The following is an 18,909-nucleotide window of genomic DNA, read 5'->3' as shown; positions in this document are numbered from 1 at the left end:
TTGGTGTTGGAGCTGTTTCCCAGGGAACTGCTCATATATATATATATTTTGTGATCTCTGGGCAATGACTCTTTGTACAGCATAGTTTCCCCAGAGCAGATCTTCCTGGTCGCTCTCCCTAGATACCATTAATGAACTTTCTTTTTCTTAACCCTCAACTCTGTCTAACAGCTTGACCCTGATAGTTCTCGAGTTCTTCTGTCACTGGCCTAGAATTTATTCTTCAGGAGCCACATGGCAGCTGGAGCTCTTGAAAATAAACTTTATGATGGGGTTTGTAGAATAAAAGGTATGTGGGTAGCTCTGAAAGTAATGCTTTCTATTTATTTCCATGACAACTGCAATAGGTACAAAAAGCACAATAACTCTATTTGATAGAGCAAATACTCAGCTACAAAACACTGCTTCAGAACATAGTCACCACTGTTAGCTATGCATTTTCACCGGCAGTGAACAAGAAGCTGCATGCTATGCTTATAAAAATCTTCACCATCTACTGCTGAAACACATCAGCCACCATCCACAGTTTGGTCTCCATAAACATTCAGAAAGTGTCAGTGAATGTCAATGGGAGCAATTTTTTCTATGACACACATTTGCTCCATATGCACCTCCATGTCAGATGCTGTTTTGTCAGACTGCTCCTCTGCTGCCATGTATTGCATGGCAACAAAATGGAATGGAATATTGGCAGGAAGGTTCAACTTATGCTACCATACCACCATTATCTGCATCTGATGTCACCGGACAACATAATAAAATAGGAGGCATTATTTTCAGAACAGACCTTGTGTATTCCTTTGCAGCAGCACTAGATCTCTGCAGTCTCAGGTGAAATTATGAGTATCTGCTGGTTTTGAGAATTTTTTGAAGCTGTTGGTCACAACGTTATTCATGGTTGTAATTCCCCTCTCCTGAGTCTCACCCCTCCCTGGAATATGCCCTCCTTTAAGCCCATGACTATCCTTGGTCTGCTCTTGACCCGTGCGTGGAGCTTTTCTTTGCAGAAAACGTGCTTCTTTGCATTTCTTCACTCATTCAATCATCTGAATGGCTGCACAGTCATTGCTCTTTTTCTTCCCACACATGTGGATTTGCACTCTTCTATCATTGAGATGAAGAAAAGGATTTTACTTAGCTTAGAAGTAGTTGGGGTAAAGAAATTGTATTCATTTCCTGATTGTCCTTAACAATTCTCCTAAGTAGAGGAGAAAAATAGGCCAGTGTGAGAAAAGAAGTCTGTTATGTCAATATAAAGAATACCCTTTTGCTATGAGTCTACCGAGTACAATGTACTAGTAATACTTATTTTCTGTCTTTCATCACATGTGTTATTAGCGAAGGGAGGCACAAAAGAAGTTCACTTTAGAGTTATGTCCGTGTTCACATTGATCATTATGAGCCTTCCTGTTTTGTTTTACTTTCCTATTAATGCTGCAAATTCCATTGGCAGGCTGGTGAATTTTTTCACTTAAATTAGGTCCTGTGCAACTCATCTTTTTGTTGCAACACATATTCATATATGACGGTCCATGTTATTAAAAAGTGGCAGTTGCACACTTTTGTGTGCGAGCAGATTATTGTGGACCTGAGGAATCTTATTAAAGACAGGGATTTCCAAGTGAGAAAGAAACGGCTTGACTCCAAGTCACAAAACTCCTAAAATGGTCTCCTTAGACTATGAAAAAACATGTTGGCATATCTATGTTTATTTTGCATATGTAGATGTGTATCTGTAGAGAAAGACATATGTTTCATGGTATCTCCTAAGTAGCAGATTACTTGTTGCAGTTCAGGGGTCACTGGGTGACCTGGAATTCCTGTTTGATTATAACACGCTCAGTAGAGATCACAGCTTCAAATGAATAAATAACTGCCAGCCAGACTGCGAGCGTTTGTGGCATCGAATGTATAAACAGTTATTTTTGCATTTTAATTTCATACCTACTTTAAATATTCCATATATTCATCATTCTGATTGGTTGTTATTTGTTATCATTCTCTATGAATTTATTTTATTTTATTTTATTTATTTTTTTACAACGTTTGGAGAAATTTAGTAGGGTAGGATCTGAACTGTTCTCTTTGAAATTATCTTTCAAACTGCTATTGACAGTAAAAGGATTAGTGGTCATGTTAGAGAGCCTGAGAAAACAGTCTTACAGCACACACAGCACCTGATTCCTAAATAACAATCCTCCCAAAGTCAGCCCTTTGCCCGGGTCAGATTTCTTTCCATCCTGGCACAAACCAGACTGGGACGACAAATTGTATCAACAAAGAAGCATGACATTAGCCTTGCCTATATTTTCAACAGCCTTTGTATTGCCATGGCAACAATAGTTTTAATTATGGAGAGCCAAAATGATAACTTGTATATCAGATGGGGCTCAGTTTTCCCTGTGGACAGAACTCTGATTAGACATTGGAGAAAAGCTTTGTATCTTGGTTTTCCTCCCAGGCTGGATTTTATTATCTGCTTTAACAGACAGCTGTTTTGCTCACGGTGTGAACTCAGAGGGGCTGAGGCAGGCTGAAGGGCTACTGGACCCTGGCCCTTCAGCAGATGAACTGAGCTGCCTGCTCTGGGGCAGCCTCCTAGGGTGCTGGTTGGGGTGTTTTAAGACCCGCCGTCTCACTGAAGGACTGCTTTTGGCTTCCCTTTGAACTGATGGAGAGCTGTGTATTTGGAAAAGCCTCGTGTGAAGTGATGTCTAATAATCTGCCTTGACAATGTTCAAGATTGTGCTTGAGGGACAAACAAGGAGTTCCACTTCAGTGGTAGACGTGAAAAACTGCAGAGCAGCTACGCATCCCAATCCAGCTGTAAGGTGGGAAATAAGTGGGTTTTTTTTTGATCACTCACCTGGAATTTTAATGCATTCCTTTCCTATTTGGATGAATGGTGACCCTTGTAGGCTATGACAAGTCTGATTCTGGGTTGTGAACTTCCTTGCAGTGCCTTAAGAGATGTCAGTGAGGAGATGGGACATCTCACAACTTGTGAATCTGCTCTGACACACTTGCATTTTTAGAGTATGTTCTCCCAATTGAAGGTCTGAGGCAGCGTCGTCAGTAGATTATAGCCTGAGATCATGAAATCACCGAGAATAAGAGTTGCAAGATCACACCATTAACTAGAAATTCAATTATTCAAATGTGGCTCCAGAATGCAGGGGGCTCAGCAAGCATGTAGGCTAATGTTTAGACTTGCTGAATCTCTAATCCCACTCCTTACAGTGTTAGAACAGCTTTCTTCTTTTTAAACACAAAGACCTGAGCAACCATTTCACTACTAATTGTACTGTCAATTCACTTGTACTTTTCTGGACTTAAGAAGTCCTGCTTTTATGATTGTGATTTTGGAATTTGAGATCATAAATTAAGCAATCTTATGAAGGAAAGTAAGAAGTTTGCTGTTGTTTTTAATAAGATTTTATGGTAAGTATGGCAATGTTAAGTCTGTCAGTCCCGGCTTTGCTACACATGTATAGCTCTGTGCTTTGAGACCCTTGAAATGTCTGTTTTTAGGACATCAGCAGGGGGCTAATGAAAAGGCTTTGTTGATTTTAACGAATTGCAAGCCACTGTAGCCAAAACAAATATAATCTGCTTTTTGGATTAGTTGTCACACATGATTTTACCTACTAACAGTGATTAAAGAACCCTGGTGGACCAGAAGCGTAGCTGCTCTCTGATGACTCTTGCTAAAATAGCAATAAACAGAAGTAAATAAAGACTTAGGGCATTAGTTATCTTTAATAAACAGTGTCACTGAACATAATGGTAGGGAGAGACTTCAGAAACCCATGTCATGTGCAGCAGTGTCACTTCCCAGTGCAGATAGGGCCATCGGAGAGGCCACCCGACCTCCCTGCAGCCCGATGTCTCAGCCAGACCTTCCTCTCAGTCATCCTCACCCAGCAGTGAACTGCGGGAACAAAGTAGAATATGTTGGAATTTAGAGGGATTTTATGGGAAAATGAAGGAAGTTTTTAATTGCTTATGTAATTATGCAACCTCTTAACTGCTGTAATTCCATCCAGTTAGCCAATACAGGGCCAGAGATGGCCCTGTGGCTGTCCCCACTGGCACCTTTTATCCCTGGTATTTTCCCTGTAATAAGGGTGGATGTTTTTCCTCATCCTATTCACGTCTGTTGCAAGAGGCAACAATTGCCGTTGATGGTACTGTACTACTCCTTCATACTAACTGTTGCTTTTAATCAGTGGATACAAGAAACAAAACAAATGAAAGACAGTTCTCTCTTCTTAGAGGGAATCCTACCAAAACAAGGATAGGGGCTGAGCTTTCTAATGAGTCTTCAACTTTTATTCATCTGTCCCTAATTGTACGCCCCTGGAAGGCACACGGCACTGCTCTACGAAGAGTTTATCTCTCTTATGGCAGCTAAAAACCTTGAAATTAATCAAGTAAACATCCTCAGGCATTTTAGAATTTTATTACTCTTTTCTGATGTATGAAGTTAATTTCTCATTCTGTGTTTTCGGTGAAGTCATTCCATGGTTACAATATACTTCTGGTTTTACAATGTATGGAAAAAAAGCTTTGATATCATGCTCAGGAAGGGAGCAAGACCCACTAAGGCACCATCCTTCTATTGGCTGGAAGTCATTAGGAGTTTGGAGAATTGCCCGATGGTGTAATTCAAGTCTTGACTGCATATCTTATTGGTTAAAAATAGGAGCCAACTCCAGCTCATCAGTTTTGCTAAGAAACTATTGATTGTGATTAGCAAGCTTAAAAATAATTACCTGGTGTGTTCATTGCTATCTTTGGACATACTCTCATATTCCTACTCTGATAGAAAGTATTGAGCAGTACAATAGGTTTATTTGATGACTAAGGTGTTACACTGTGCTGAGGCTACTGAGCATGTCTTAATTGTTTCATCTTATGGTGACTGACACCTGCACAGGGAGAAAACGCACAGGCCTTACTGAAGCTTAATGGGAGATGCAGAAGGAGCTGTTTGAATCCCCTTTGTTCCCATAGGGGCTTATCCACATTTCCAGTTGCAGTCATCACCGTTACCACACAGATTTTATTTGGCAGCACATGGGACAGCCCCAAACCCATAGCTACTGCATCCTGCAGAGGAGTAAAATACTGATTTGCTTAGCATCTGGGGAACAGTGATGTGTTTCACCTGGGTTTTAACACATAGTTTAAAAGCCTGAAGTTGTTGATTCACGCGTGGTAGTGAGTTGAGTTGATCACAAACAGTTGATGCAGTTCATACGATAAAAGGCTATCTGTCTCTGGAAGCTGTTGGCCTTATAGCAGAGACAGTTGTTATAAGTACTTAGATTCTTGCTATCCACAGACATATGTGTTCCAGTGAACCAGCATCTGTTTCAGCCAGCTAAGAATGTCAGAAGAGTGACTTATACCTGTCAGGTTCCTACCTAGGCTTTAACCCTTGTGCACTCTTAGAAAAGCTGTTTTGTTGCTGTGGGCTCTTGTGAGAGCCTACAAAGAGTGACTTTTCTGCTTAAGTGTGTTGTCAGAAGAGGGACAACAACAATGCTGTTGAGTGATTCTGTGCCTTCAGGATCTCCCTACCTGGTGCTTCTGAAGTCATATCCTGTATGGGAACTGTTGAGTCATGGCCTGAACCACTGATTGATCACCTGAATGAAGGACTGTGTTGGCCATGGGAGCACAGGTGAAGGCAATTCAGCTGTGTGGCTGATAGGGGTGGAGCCTGCTTGCAGCTCTCCTAGACCCCATTTAAGGGCTGACTGCCACTGGGGAAGGTTCTTTTTCTGGATCACTCTGCCTTTGGAGTTTTCTTCTGTGAGCCTAGGATATGGGTGAGCATTTCATTTATTTTTGGTTGCCTCTTCCCACTATGAAAATCTTTCTAACTCTGAAACCTGTAAAATGCCATCCTAACCATGCTACTCTGCTAACAGTTTGTTTGTTAATTGTGTGTATCCCACCTAAATGCACCTGTAACTTTGGGATGCTGTATTTTTGCTACCTAGTGTGATTATTGTTTTTTATTTGTTTATTATTTTACTTTTTTTTTCTTGGAGTTTTATTCTCCTTTTCTCAGCATGTCCTAGGACACCTCTGTGAGCATTTAATATGATTATAGGGGTAGAACCCAAATTAAATAAGTGGTGTGTGAGATTCATATGGAAGTTCACTGTGGGGTTGTGTATATCAAACTTCTTAGTTTATCACACATCCAGGGGCCAGGGGTGTGTGGAAGATCTTTACATGCTTGCAATTCATGTAAAGCTATGCGTATCTGTTTGTGCATTAAGGAGTGGGTTTGTTATAGTTTTTTAATCTCTTAATATCTGCTTTTGAACTGGAATTTTAGGGGTAGGGCTGATAATTAAATTGCTTGCAGATCTTTGTATACCAGTGTTAGTATGTCTCATGCTAGTTCCAGGTTTTTTGGTGCTTCTAATTGAATGTTAATAAGGAAGCTGGTATGAACAGTAACTGATAGGGGTTCCTGACAGTAGTTTTATGCACTATGTCTTTTTTAAACACTAGGTCTTATGCTTTTCTAGACTTACTCTAATCCTACATAACATGGCAATTTCTTTAAATACCACTGTAAACTCTCCATAAACTAATACACAAGAAGCAAGTATTTCAGTAATGTTTTTGTAGCAAATTGTTTGGAAAGAGCGTATTGAAAGGAGCTCACAGGCTTAAGTATTTAAATTCAATGCTTTTCAGTAGCATGGTTCCAATGCTTACAAGGATTTGTATGAGTCTGAAATGTAACTTTTCACATTTAGAAACAACTTATATGATTGTAACATTTGATCTGTTGGGATCTTCCAGATCTAGAAGTGAAGGTTGTATTGCTTTCCCATGACTTGAAATATCTTCTCCTTTACCCAGGAGACTGCAACATTCTTTTTTGTTTGTTTGTTTGTTTTAATGTCTGTCTTTGTATCAAATACTTGCGTGACTGCAACTGCTGCTGATACTGAATGTTTCACAACACTTTTGGGAGAGCATTATTACCTTAACCACATCACTGGCTTGTGAATACTGAGTGCCTTTCTGTGGCACTTCAGTGAGGATTTTGGTACTTTTTTGATAGAAGGGCCTGTTTAGGAGTGGATCGACTAATAAATACAACAAGTAAATGCACTTTTCAGATGTGAACAGGGAATGCTGGCACAAAACCAGTCCGGGTCTTGGCTGTGGAGAGTCTGAGCTAGTCAGAAGTCCTCCCGCTTACTTAAAATGCTATATGAATGCAACTGTTACACAGTCTGTTATTGGCTAAGCAAGCAGTGATCTTGCACAGTTGCTTTTTGCATTATGTTTAATGCTTCTTGGCAGAAGCAGTGAGAAACAAGAAGAAATATTTGTGCCTGTCTGTAGCTGATCGGTCAGAGTAAACTGCAGCTAGTATGGCAATAATTAAATTACTTCAGACACATGGAAAGAGTAAAAGGGAAAAAAGACACAGGGCAAGAAAAATCACAAGGGAGGTTTCTTAAGGATAATTTTATTAAAAGTTCATGTTTGAAGTGATGTCATCCTTTTCATTCTCTGGATTCAATTGCCTTTCTGAAGCTTTGTCTAGCTATTCTGATGTGCAGCAAAAAATATTACATCAAAGGTAAACGTTTGAATCCTGGCTGAAAATAAAAAAGAGGGTAGTGGGACAAGGAGGGCTGGGGGGGAGAACCCCCAAATGGCTAGAAGTTCTTAAAAGTAAGATATGAAAGAAAATAATAATTTCTGTCCCCTGACATACAGTTCAAAAAGTAGCCAAGAGTTTGAATCTGGCATGTCACATTGCATACAAATGAAGAAACTGTCACCATCATTTCCCTTTGAAACCTTTTGATCTGATCTTCTGTAGTAAAAGGGCATGTGACTTGATCAGGGCTTCTTCTCTGTGTTACATAGCCGGAGACCTGATCTACTGAAATACCTGTGACAGGTTTCTCCACTTAACTGATAGTATCCTTATCTTTTTTTCTTTCTCTCCATTGCTTTTCCCTGCGGTGGGTAGTTTTGCCAGGTGGTATGCTTCATTCATCCTTCTCTACCCAGGAAAAAAAGGATTCCAACTTTTAGCAATTCCTGGCTAATGCTGCATATTATGTTTTCAGTAATAGGCTTGTAATTGCTTTCTTTCTGTTTGCCAAATGGATTTGGTTTCTTCTTTTTTATTTTTTTTTTTTCCTCAGAAGAACTGGAAAGTGGAAGTAAAATTCTTTGTAAAGGCAGTTTGCATTGAACTCAGATTTATTCCAAAAACACATGGGAGATATAGTTTGATAATTTAATTAAGGATTGTTTTATTACTGAGTACCTTTAAATGGGTGACCAGAGTATGTGCGTACAGTCAGCAGTCTAGGGACAGCAGTGGGAAGAAAAGATTTTACAGACCTCTAAGAAGAACAATTTATGTGGAATGTTTATTTATTTATTTTTAATGTGAGCTGAATTAGTTTATGAACTTTAGTCTATATTTTGGTCCAGAACTACTGCAGGCAAAGCAGATTTTCCTGAGGCTAGTGTTCTGCTACTGTGGCAATCAATAGCAAAACTATCTTGGATTCTCCTGTGCTGTGGGGGAATGGAAGAAGGAATTAAGGAGAAACTGGGTTCTATTTGGTGGACAAAAGGCCAGAGTAAAATATGTCAGCCCACATGTCACTCCTGACCTTGCCAGGGAGCTGCTGGTTAGGGATGGCCTTGCTGAGCTCACTGTTAAAATGGGTGAAAGTTAATGGTCAGTGTTTGCACAGGACAAACGCTGGACTGGGTTACCTCTTTCTGCCTTCAGCTGACTAAGCTGTGAATGTGCCATGCAGTGGAGAGCTCAAAGAGAGAATCAAAGATTTCATACTCTGTTGGGGTGACCAATCTGGCTGTGGGCTGCTGGTCTGAGCAGGCACTGTTTCCTCCGGTACAATAGGTGCACAGATGAGGTACACCCCTACATATATGGGCAGTGTGTTCATGGGATTGCTGTAACCCGCACGTGCCTTGTGATGATGGAGGCCAGGAAAAGGCCTGGAGTTGGCTTGTCCAGGAACTGGGGCTGGCTGGAGTGGCACAGTGAGTTGTTTGCATTGCCTCCTACTGAAAGCCCTTTCACAGACAGAACCATCTTGTTCTTTAGTGATGCGTATCATCTGTCTTAGCTATCAACATGGGTGAAAACTCAGTTTTCCTAATGTGCCACAGGAGTATGCATTCAATATAGAGCCCTAGTGTGGGAGAGATGTGGGCCTATTGGAGTGCATCCAAGAGAGGGCTGCAAAAAATGGTCCGAGGGATGGAACACCTCCCCTGTGAGGACAGGTTGAAAGAGCTGGGGCTGTTCAGCCTGGAGAATAGTGGGGTCCAGGGAGATGTGATAGTGGCCTTTCAGTATCTAAAAGTAAGAAAGTATCTAAAGTATGAAAGAAGGGGACAGACTCTTTAGCAGGGTCTGTTGTGATAGGACAACAGGAAATGGTCCCAAACTAAAAGAAGGGAGATCTAGATTGGATATAGGAAGCTTATTTTACAGTCAGGGTGGTGAGGCACTGGCACAGGTTGCCCAGAAAGCTGGTGGATTCATTGTTCCTCATGACACACCAGGTCAGTCTGAATGAGACTCTGAGCATCCTGATGTGCACTAAGTGTCCCTGCTCATTGCAGGGGAGTTGTACTAGTTGACCTTAAAGTGTTCCTTCCAACTCAAAATGATTGTATGAATATATTCTAGATGCTTCACTTCAGTCCTGGATTGCAATTGATGAGGCATGGGACACCTCTGCATGGTGGGGAGGTGCTTACAGGCCTCATCCTGCTAGGGATGGGAGCACCTCTGCAGGCAGGACGGGGGACTTGATGGCTTCACTCATCCTCTTCTGAGGAATGAGGATGCAGGGGAACAGGATGCTTAACACTCAGTGTGAGAGATTAGCAGATCCAGAAAAACATCCATTTGCTTTCAGGGCTTCCTCTGCAATCAGCATAATTTTCTCATGAGGAGAGGATTTTGCTGTAGAACTGAAGGTTGTGGAATGCAGTGTTTACAGAGTGAAAAATAATTGTATTTATGGACTGGGAGTCTGAGACCTTTTTGGCCCTGATCACCTGTATCTGCCTGCTTTGCATACAGGAGGCAAGTTATTGGATAGTTTAAAATGTTGGGTATTTTGTAATAATAATAATAACAATTTAAAGATTTTCCCAGCTGTTAAAGGATGCAGTTTTTCTTTCATAGGCCATTATGTATGCAAGACCAATTGGTAAACTGCAATATACTGTTCTGTAATTATTCTCCCCTGTAACTTTAATGAGGAGATCTGTGCCCAGTTTGATGGAAGAATATTCTCTGCCGACAGCTACACTGAAAATCAAGACAGGTGTAATCTGCTTACTGTAGTCTGTGAATCCTCACCATGTGGCTGTGTTATCTCTAGTGCATGTTTATAGGAAGATGCTTGTAAAAGGATTTAATTTAATGGAATAATGGTAACTGACACTATGAAAATGAAGGGGCTCAAATAGTATGGTGAGGAAAGTCATAAATACTAGACTAGATGATAAAAAAAATGGAGATGTCTTTTAGTTAGCACCATATAAAAGGAAAATACAGATTAAGCTGTGCTATGTACTAAAAGAAAATGCATTCTTTATTACTAATGTAGTATTAGGACAGACTTCAGAGAAAATGTATTGTTTTGGAGTTATGTACCCAGTCTCCTATTTACCTGGGCTGAGGTACTTTTCTTCTGAAGCTCTGCATTAGTGCTTTGCTATGGTTGTAATCTTAAGAACAGAATGCCTTTAAAAATTAGGTATACTGTTAAGCCATAGCTAAAAATTGTGTGATGAGAGGGTCAACTGAGGCTTTGCTTAGGCACCCGCAGTACTTGTGTTGGGGCTTCATTGCAGCACCTGTACGATTGTGTCTCTATTTCCTTATCTGTACCATGATGATATCTAAGCTACTTTTAGGAAAGCACCCAAATAACTTACTATTTTGGGACCTGTTGACAAAATGCAGTACCTTCTTGCTACTAACAGCTGCACAGTATTGCTCTTTTGGAGAGAAAGACATATTTAGGCAGGAATTATGGATCTAAATCTTATTTTCAGGGGTGGAGCCATGGATGTAATGTTATTAATTATCGGTCATTCTTAATCATCCAATACTGACATACATCTAACACACTGGAGAGTTTAATATCTGAAAAGCTACTTACCTCATTTTTCTCAGCAGTCCATTTCTAAGTGCTGGGAGAGATGATGCAGTGCCAGCACTTCAGTATTGTGTTCCTGGTCCTGTACAAAGTCTGTCCTTGAACACTGTGTGTGAATGCACTGAAGATGGCACGAAGTTACTAGCAAGAGCAATACTAAGTGTTCTGCTCCTCAGCAATTTAATAGAAAGTATACAGAATTTGAACAGCATGTGACACTCCTGTACTTTTTAATGTCAAACTTTCTTTAGTGTTAGGGTATGTACATCTAATTGATTATCCATACAGAGGACAGTGAAAGAACACGATCTAGCATAGTATGTTACCGCATCAGGCAAAATGTATTAAAAAAATACAGAAAAGCACTTCTAGTGGGGAAAGATGGGAGTTGAGCATTGCTATTAATTATTCTTATTATGCTGATCTCACTCCGATTTTGAGTCTACTGACTGCACTGACAAAGGAGCAGCTTTGATTTTTGCACATATGTTACTGTTCCTTGTAAAACTGGGCCCACAGATTGCTCTCAGGCTTTTACTGTTCCTGTAGAAGGTTTCCATAGTTCCAGCAGTTTGATCACAAACACAGCATCTCTCCTAATGCTGTGCAGGTTGATAAAACAGTTGCCGAGCTGGAGTCCCTAAAGAAATTATTAATTATCTGGTTAATGTGCATCAGGCTGTGGGAGTGTGAGATTAATCACCAGTGCTGGGATGAGTTGCTGAAGTGGATTTTGGTTTTTCGTCTCCTGTCACTCGGTAATGGCTTTTCCTTCCTTCACCATCAGGTGAACAGGTGCGGAGATGCTGTATTTTCATTTTCCTGTAGTCAGGAACAGCCGGTGACCAGGAGATGCCTTTTTCTCAGTCCTGCTGCATGAGCAGTTTACAACATGGAGCGCTCCCTGCTTCGGATGTTCCAGCTGCAGGAGCTGCTCCTACAGCACAGGACTGACCTGAGCCTTCCCAGAGAAACACTCAAACCCCTGAGCATGAGAAGTCCCAGGGTTGATTCTTCTGTATTTCCCAGGTCTCCAAGGAGCTGAATTATATTTGGATGTGGAATTGCAACTTGACTCCTATTTTGAACGTATTTATAGTACTTTGAATTTCTCAGTGAGCAGACATTCAGCATGCCTCCTTTGTTTAATGTAACAAAAGGATAATGTGCTTCTGTGAGTTAGCTTTTGAACTTCTTTACAGGGCAAGCACAGAAGAAGGATCTAACACAGTGCTTACCATTCTTAAAGCCGTTGTGTTGCATAAATATTCAGCTGTGGAAGAACGAGTTGGGCTTTTCCAGGGTTGGTGGATAAGTGAAGGCTCTTGTGCAGTATTGCAGCCCTGGTCCTGTCTCTTTGGCTGTTACTAACCCACAGCAGCTGCGCTAAGCTTGTGCAGCAGAGCCCTGATGTTCCTCCAGAGGTCCTTACTGGATAGTATGTGCTTCCACAGCTCAGAGCACTGATAGAAAACTGGGGGAGATTTTAAAATTTACAGTTCTGATGCGATGTGGACCCTTTGAACAGGAAGCTGTAAGTGTATCGTGACATCAGTACCACTGACTGGAAGCAGATCCTGATTTAGTGAGTACGAGTGATGAGAGGCAGGGGAGATGAAGTGGAAGGAGCTGTGCTGTATTCATCTAAAATAGAGTTTGCCTGAGGTCAGGGGGAGCATCTCCTAGTTGAGAAAGTAAGAATCTGTGAACAACAGTACAACAGTCATCATAGTAATGTGTGCTGAGGGATAGAAGCAGGGACAGAGCCTTTCTATACTTGTAAAAGGCTTTCATGGCTAGCTAAATTGTAATGTGTCATCCCCAGACTGCTACTAAAGTAAAGTTGTTTTGGTTACTTCATCAGCTCCAGCATAAATATTGTTTGGTCTTCATCAGTTTATGGTTTCTATCCCTATTTGGCAGGATTAACATTTTCTCTCCATGGTGAACTGAGTATTTTTTATTCCTTTGCCACTTCAAGGAGGCAGAGCTGTTCTTATACTTGAAGTTACCTGAAACTAGTCAGTTACTGAACTCATGTACAATCCTGAGTTTCTTCACAGCTAAAGGAGACACCCTGGGAGAAGAGATTAAAGGTATGGGGCGGTAGGGGAACTTGCCTTTCCCATGAGCTGTGTGTTCCAGGCTGTAATTCGTGCTCAACCCTCAGTGATATAAACATCCATTTGTTTAGCAGCTACTGTACAGCTTCACATTAAATGTGGATGACCTGTTTGTGTTTGAAAACCCCTTGCAAGCCAGTCAGCATGGCAGCAGTGGGGCTTTAAACATTAAAGTCTTCAGGGCTCCAGGTTGAGTATTTGCATCACAGTTGTTTGGGTTTCTGCTCCTTGTAGAGCTTCCTGAGCTCAGTGTGATAAGTAAAACCGCGTTTACTTTGTTAAGCTCAGCAGATCCCAGCACTGAAGAGATAACGGGAAAATGGTACCTCTAGGAGACAAGGAATATTTGCTTGCATTGGGAGGCAGGTCACAGTTTCTGTATGAGCTGGATAGCACCATGAGTGTGTCTAACACAAGTTGGCATGAACACACATGTATATGTCTGCAGTGTGGTGCACAGAAGTGATGCAAGAGGAGTGTTTGTAAAATTCAGTGAATATATGAGCCATAGGGATATTAAGTCAGCAGTCTGTCTACAGTAGCTGTTGATTTTTGCTTAAAAATAAGTAAAATTGCAGTTTTTCAGATGAGTAAGTCTTGCAAATCCATGCTTAATTTACATGTACAATCACCTTGACTGCTTGTACAAATCAGGTAATTGTGCATGCAAATAGCTAATTAGATGATCTCCTGATGCAGACTCAGGATCTCTAAGTGTACACTAGCCATGTAGTTATCATGCAAACCAGTTCTAGGAAAAAAAGTCTTTGCCCTGATAACTGTTAGTAGAGGGTTGTGTATGTTTTAATGTCTTTCTTATTTTATTTCTTTTTTTTTTTTTTTCCACACTGAAAGTCACAACTGTTACTACAGATCAGAATTGGGTGAGGATCTGAGAACACTTGGAATTACCAGAGAACTTTGCCTTCAAAGCTGCAAACTAGCAATAATTCACTGTAGTAGAGACTTATTTCAAAGCAAACCCATTTGTAGGAACTGGTTGGAAGTTGCTATTATGTTTTAACATCAACATTTGTGACTTCAAGCTGACTGCTAATCAGAGTGTCCTCTGTATGCAGGTATGTCTTGAACTAACTTTATATCTCAAAGTCGATTTCTTGTTTGTTTGTTTTTAGTTGAGAAACTTAAACTTGTGAATCAGATTTATGGCTTATCTAACATCTACATTTCTTTTCTTACAAGTTTGTTCTAAAACCGAGATGAAACTTGCCATTACAATGCAACTTCGAGGATTCAAATCCTAAGCATAAAGTCTGTATCCAGGGCTGTGCAATGATATTTAAATCCTACTCCTTCAGATACTCATACTCTTAGCATTTTTCAGATGTGTTTGTGGTAAGTCAAGATTTCCCTTACATGGAGGATTACATAGTGTGTTGAAGAGCAATAAACTTGATATGGATCATGTAAAGACTAGGCTAGGAGAAGGAGCACCTTGTTAAGCAGTTCATGGCATCCTTAAATCAGCCCTGTGAAAGGAATTGAGTGTGTCCACAAATCCTGGGATGTGTCTTGGAAAAAATAATAGAAAGTACAGTGGACTGTTTTAACATCACCTATGTGGCCACCAGATAAAGACCCAAAGGAAACTTGTGTGGGAAATTCTGTTTCTGGTAGAGCAGCATCCATCCTGTGGTAGTTGGCTGTAGACTCAAGAGAGAAGAGCATCAGTCCCTGCGGGGACATGAAGTCTCTTGTCTGAAGGTCAAAGCATTTCTAAATGAGTGCAGAGGAGGCCCCTCATCACTGGAAGAAAATATGCTTAAAGGTACATCTATAAGGAAACAAGATAAGGAGTAATTTAGGGAAACCTTCTGCACAACCTGTCTTTAGTGTACACTGTGAGCATAAAACTCATAGGTCTCTCTCCTTCCTTTGTCAATCTGTGGTGGCACTGTGGGATGTGGGAATTCAGGAAGCTGAGTTGGAGGCTCAGATGTCAGGTTGCACGCTGATACCGGAGTGCACTTCCAGTCTGTGGCTCGTGCTTATCAGCTTTGGTGTCCGAGCCCTGGGAGCTGGCAGAAAAAGCTTATGCCTTGGTGGTGTGTGCACAGGCTTCTTCCACCCTTCCCGTGTGTGTCTGGTAATTTAAAGATGTGAAAATCATTGAATGACATGTTCTGATTAGCAAAGAGCTTGGGCCTATCTGCCCCAAAAGGGAGTTGTGGAGGATGTGTGCTGATTTTATTATTGCCCGTGTCAGACTTTCTTCTCTGCTGCCCTGTTACTCTTTAAAGGGACAGTGGCAGTTGTTTGTTGAATGCTTTGTTTTTGACAGTGCCCATAGCTTTTATGATTTCATATTCTTCAATGAATTGTAGGTCATTAAGAAGCAAACTAGCTGTAAATTTATTTTCCATTGTTGACCAACCAGATTTCCACACTGACTTCACTGTAGTTTGTGACCTGGAATTGAAAACTGGTCTGGAAACAAGGAGAAAGTATCAGGGAAAAGCAGTTCTTCAAAGGCTGACGTGAATGAGACTGAAGGAGATATGAAACTGGAAGTTGGACAAATGAAGCTTCTGTAGGGACAGCTTAAACCCTACTTCTGCCAGGTCGAAGAATTGTGGCTAAAGGCAATAATGTGTCTCATAGATGTGACTTAGTTGTTTTTTTTTTTTTTCCTGATCTGTTGCTATCTACGGGCTACACAGTGTCACATGAGAGATTAAGAGCCAGTCATTGGTGGTTAAGGACATATCCATCAAGTACTAAAGCTGTACCCTTGTTCCTAGGCATCTCTTTTGGAAGATCCTGAAAGATTATTTCCTCCCCCCTCCAGTTACATAAACAGAAAGTACAGTGTTAGAATATGTGCTAAATTGCTGCAGTGTTGAGATGACTCCTCTTTGCCTTCCCCTGTTGAGGGCTGCAGTTCAGGCTGGTGGGACAACTGACTGACTTTGTCTGATAGAGTGGTGTTGGAGGAATAGCTGATGGTTGAACTGCTCTAAAATGAGGTGGATGTTTACAGGAGATACCTATGTGAAGAGTTGGTAGCCACAGTTTAAATGAAGATATGTGCCAGCACTCACTCCTAGTGTGCAATAACAGGAGTTTTCTCAAGTTTCTTCCTTAATCTCCTACTGTGGTGTCTGCAAAGCATGATTTCAATTACCTCTAGAAGTTACATGTCCAGAAAACAAACACTGGAGCACAATAAGAGAATTGCTTTGTCCTGCAGCACTTTTATTTGCAGAGTTCATCACGAGAACCTCAAAGCATTGCTAGTTGTTACAGAAACTCAGTATGCAATGACTGACTTCTCCCGGTGAATCAACCATTCAATGTATTGACGTTTAAGTTCTTTTGTATATCGCTGGTGCTGGACTGAAGCTTGCAGATCAGCTGCTGCTGGTGATGAGACCTAGATGCATTATTAGGGATAACTTGGTTTATCTCCTTTGACACTTTTCTGATCTCTTGATCATTAAGGTCTGTATTAAAAGTGGGGGGACAAACATTGCTTGCATAGGTGTGTTATGTAGCTTCTGCCTCAGATCTTTTATGAGAGTTTGGGTGCTTAATGTCTTCCAATTGGAAAAGAAAAATCAAAGTCTTGTGTACAGCTTCCTTCTGTCAGGTACTGGGATGAAGTTTAGGTGAGCACGTAACAGAAACCCAGATATCTGAAAGTCACATTTCCATCTGCATTTAATACAATTGCAGATAAAACAGATGGAAGAATATTTTGTTTATTGATTTGATGTGGGGAGGGGTGGGGGGTGGGGTACTGTAGTAGCAGAAACATAAAGGTAATAGTGGAAGACTTGTCCTGGGCGCCGATGTATCTAACAGTGCAATGTACTCTCATCAAGGCACATCTCTAGTTATACCAGTTTGTTTCTCAACAGCACTTTGAGGATTACGAAAAGTGGACTTCACACTGTGAAGCTGTTATCATAACCATTTATAGAGGGAGAGCTAAGGCTTAGATAACTTGTGGCTTTCCAAGGGTTACTTTGTGTCAGTAAGTGACACATAAACAAGAGTCTGTCCATCTGTTTTTCATGCTGCTACTTTTTTTCCCTCTCATGTTTTCTTCAACTATTTGGGGAGAAATTCATCGCTATGCAGCATCTAGCATGGTTTCTGTTCACAAGCATTGCTTAATTTGCTGAATGTGACCTTCTGCTGGTGCTGAGGGAGTGGGAGTTGGGTTAGGGGAGGATAAATTGGTGCAGAATTTGGGGGGCTGCTTTACAAAAGACAAATGTCTGCATGAAATGTGACTTGCTAGGAGAAAACAGAACACTGGCATAAGCAGGTCTGCAAACAAATGATGTAGCGATAGCTTCAATAATGAAAAGTTGGTAAATAGAGGTATGGCAGCAATTGGGATGTATCCGAGACAAGCTAAACAGAACTAAAGTTGAATGAATTCATTGTTTCAGAGTTTCTCTGGTTTAATTTGGTACTAGGACACTTCTAGCTGAAGCAGAAGAGTAGTTATTTGTAGAACCAGAAATTCATCTTTAAACAAAGTAAGTCTGTAAGCAAAATGAAACTGCCCAATGCTTAAAATAATCAAAATGTGTATTGAGAGACTTGGATGTATTTCCTTCTGAAGAGTCCAGTTCTGTATTCCTCTTACTGAGTGGGCAGCTTGATTATTGGTATGTACTTTTTTCATGGAGGTAACAAGGGACTGTGAGTCTCTTACAGTGCTCAGGTCACCTTTCTTTCTTAAGTGTGGTTTCATCAGCCTACAAAGAAGAATAACATGAGAGTGAAATGCCGAAGTTTCTTCAACTTTTTTTCCCCATAGTATCCTGAATGATTTCCAGGGTATCCTTAGTGAATACCAGAAGTGTGTAGTCTCAATTTCTTGCATTTAATTGCTGTGCTGATCAACAATGTTGGATATGAAAGATCTTCATGAGTCTTGGTCTCTTTTCCTCATCCTGGAGTTGAAAATTTTCTCGCGTCTTTTTCAAATGTTCCTAAACATGGCAACAAGCGTGGCTCTGCAACAGATGCAATTCTTTCTAGGTCTCTAGGTAACGTTTTAACCTGTGTAATGTTCATAGCACAGCACCGTAAGTAATATTCCAGGAAATACGCTGCCGCTTGTTAAAAAGGATAGGACCCCAGAGATGCCTTTAAATATGCCTGTAAAGTGAGAGGTGCCAAGAGAAAGATAATATGGCTGATTATAGTTATTTACCTTACATTTTCATTCGCCCTTAACTGGGTGTAATTTAGGGGCATGAAATCTCTTATTGGAAGTGTATTTGCATTAAACAGCTCTAAGCAACCATGAAAGTGCAGAAGCTGAAAAATTGACAGACTGGGTTCCTAGAATCCCAAAGTAGCATTTTTGTAATAGGCATACAAACAAATCAAATAAACATGTTTTGCTTCAACGATTTAAAGAATATGGTCTTTGGAGTAATTTGTCTTTTTATTTTTTTTCTAAACTATCATTTCTAACCTTTTCATTGCCTATCTCTAGTTTGCAGCTCCTCCTAACAATCTGCAGCAATTTCCAACCCAGCTGTTGTGGTTGCACAGCATTGTGCCTTTGTTTAGATTTCCAT

At 40.7% G+C, this 18,909-nt stretch overlaps 1 protein-coding gene across 11 annotated transcripts in view; it reads left to right on the top strand.

The window, feature by feature from the left end:
* The window catches only part of ESRRG (estrogen related receptor gamma), a 378,604-nt gene that overhangs the window by 102,341 nt on the left and 257,354 nt on the right, over nt 1-18,909 (top strand). Inside the window, exon 1 of one of the 11 annotated variants that reach the window (XM_072333653.1) lies at nt 14,325-14,421. The exons of the other annotated variants lie outside the window; for them this stretch is intronic. Coding sequence (XP_072189754.1) covers nt 14,416-14,421 — 6 coding nt within the window. The 5' untranslated portion in view covers nt 14,325-14,415. Of the gene's footprint in view, nt 1-14,324; nt 14,422-18,909 lie in introns of those variants that run through there. 11 annotated transcript variants of the gene reach the window in all.

The sequence above is a fragment of the Excalfactoria chinensis genome, chromosome 3, assembly GCF_039878825.1.
Source record: "Excalfactoria chinensis isolate bCotChi1 chromosome 3, bCotChi1.hap2, whole genome shotgun sequence".
NCBI lineage: Eukaryota > Metazoa > Chordata > Aves > Galliformes > Phasianidae > Excalfactoria > Excalfactoria chinensis.
Note: the sequence above shows the minus strand (reverse complement) of the source record. Positions and strands in the feature narration are given on the sequence as shown.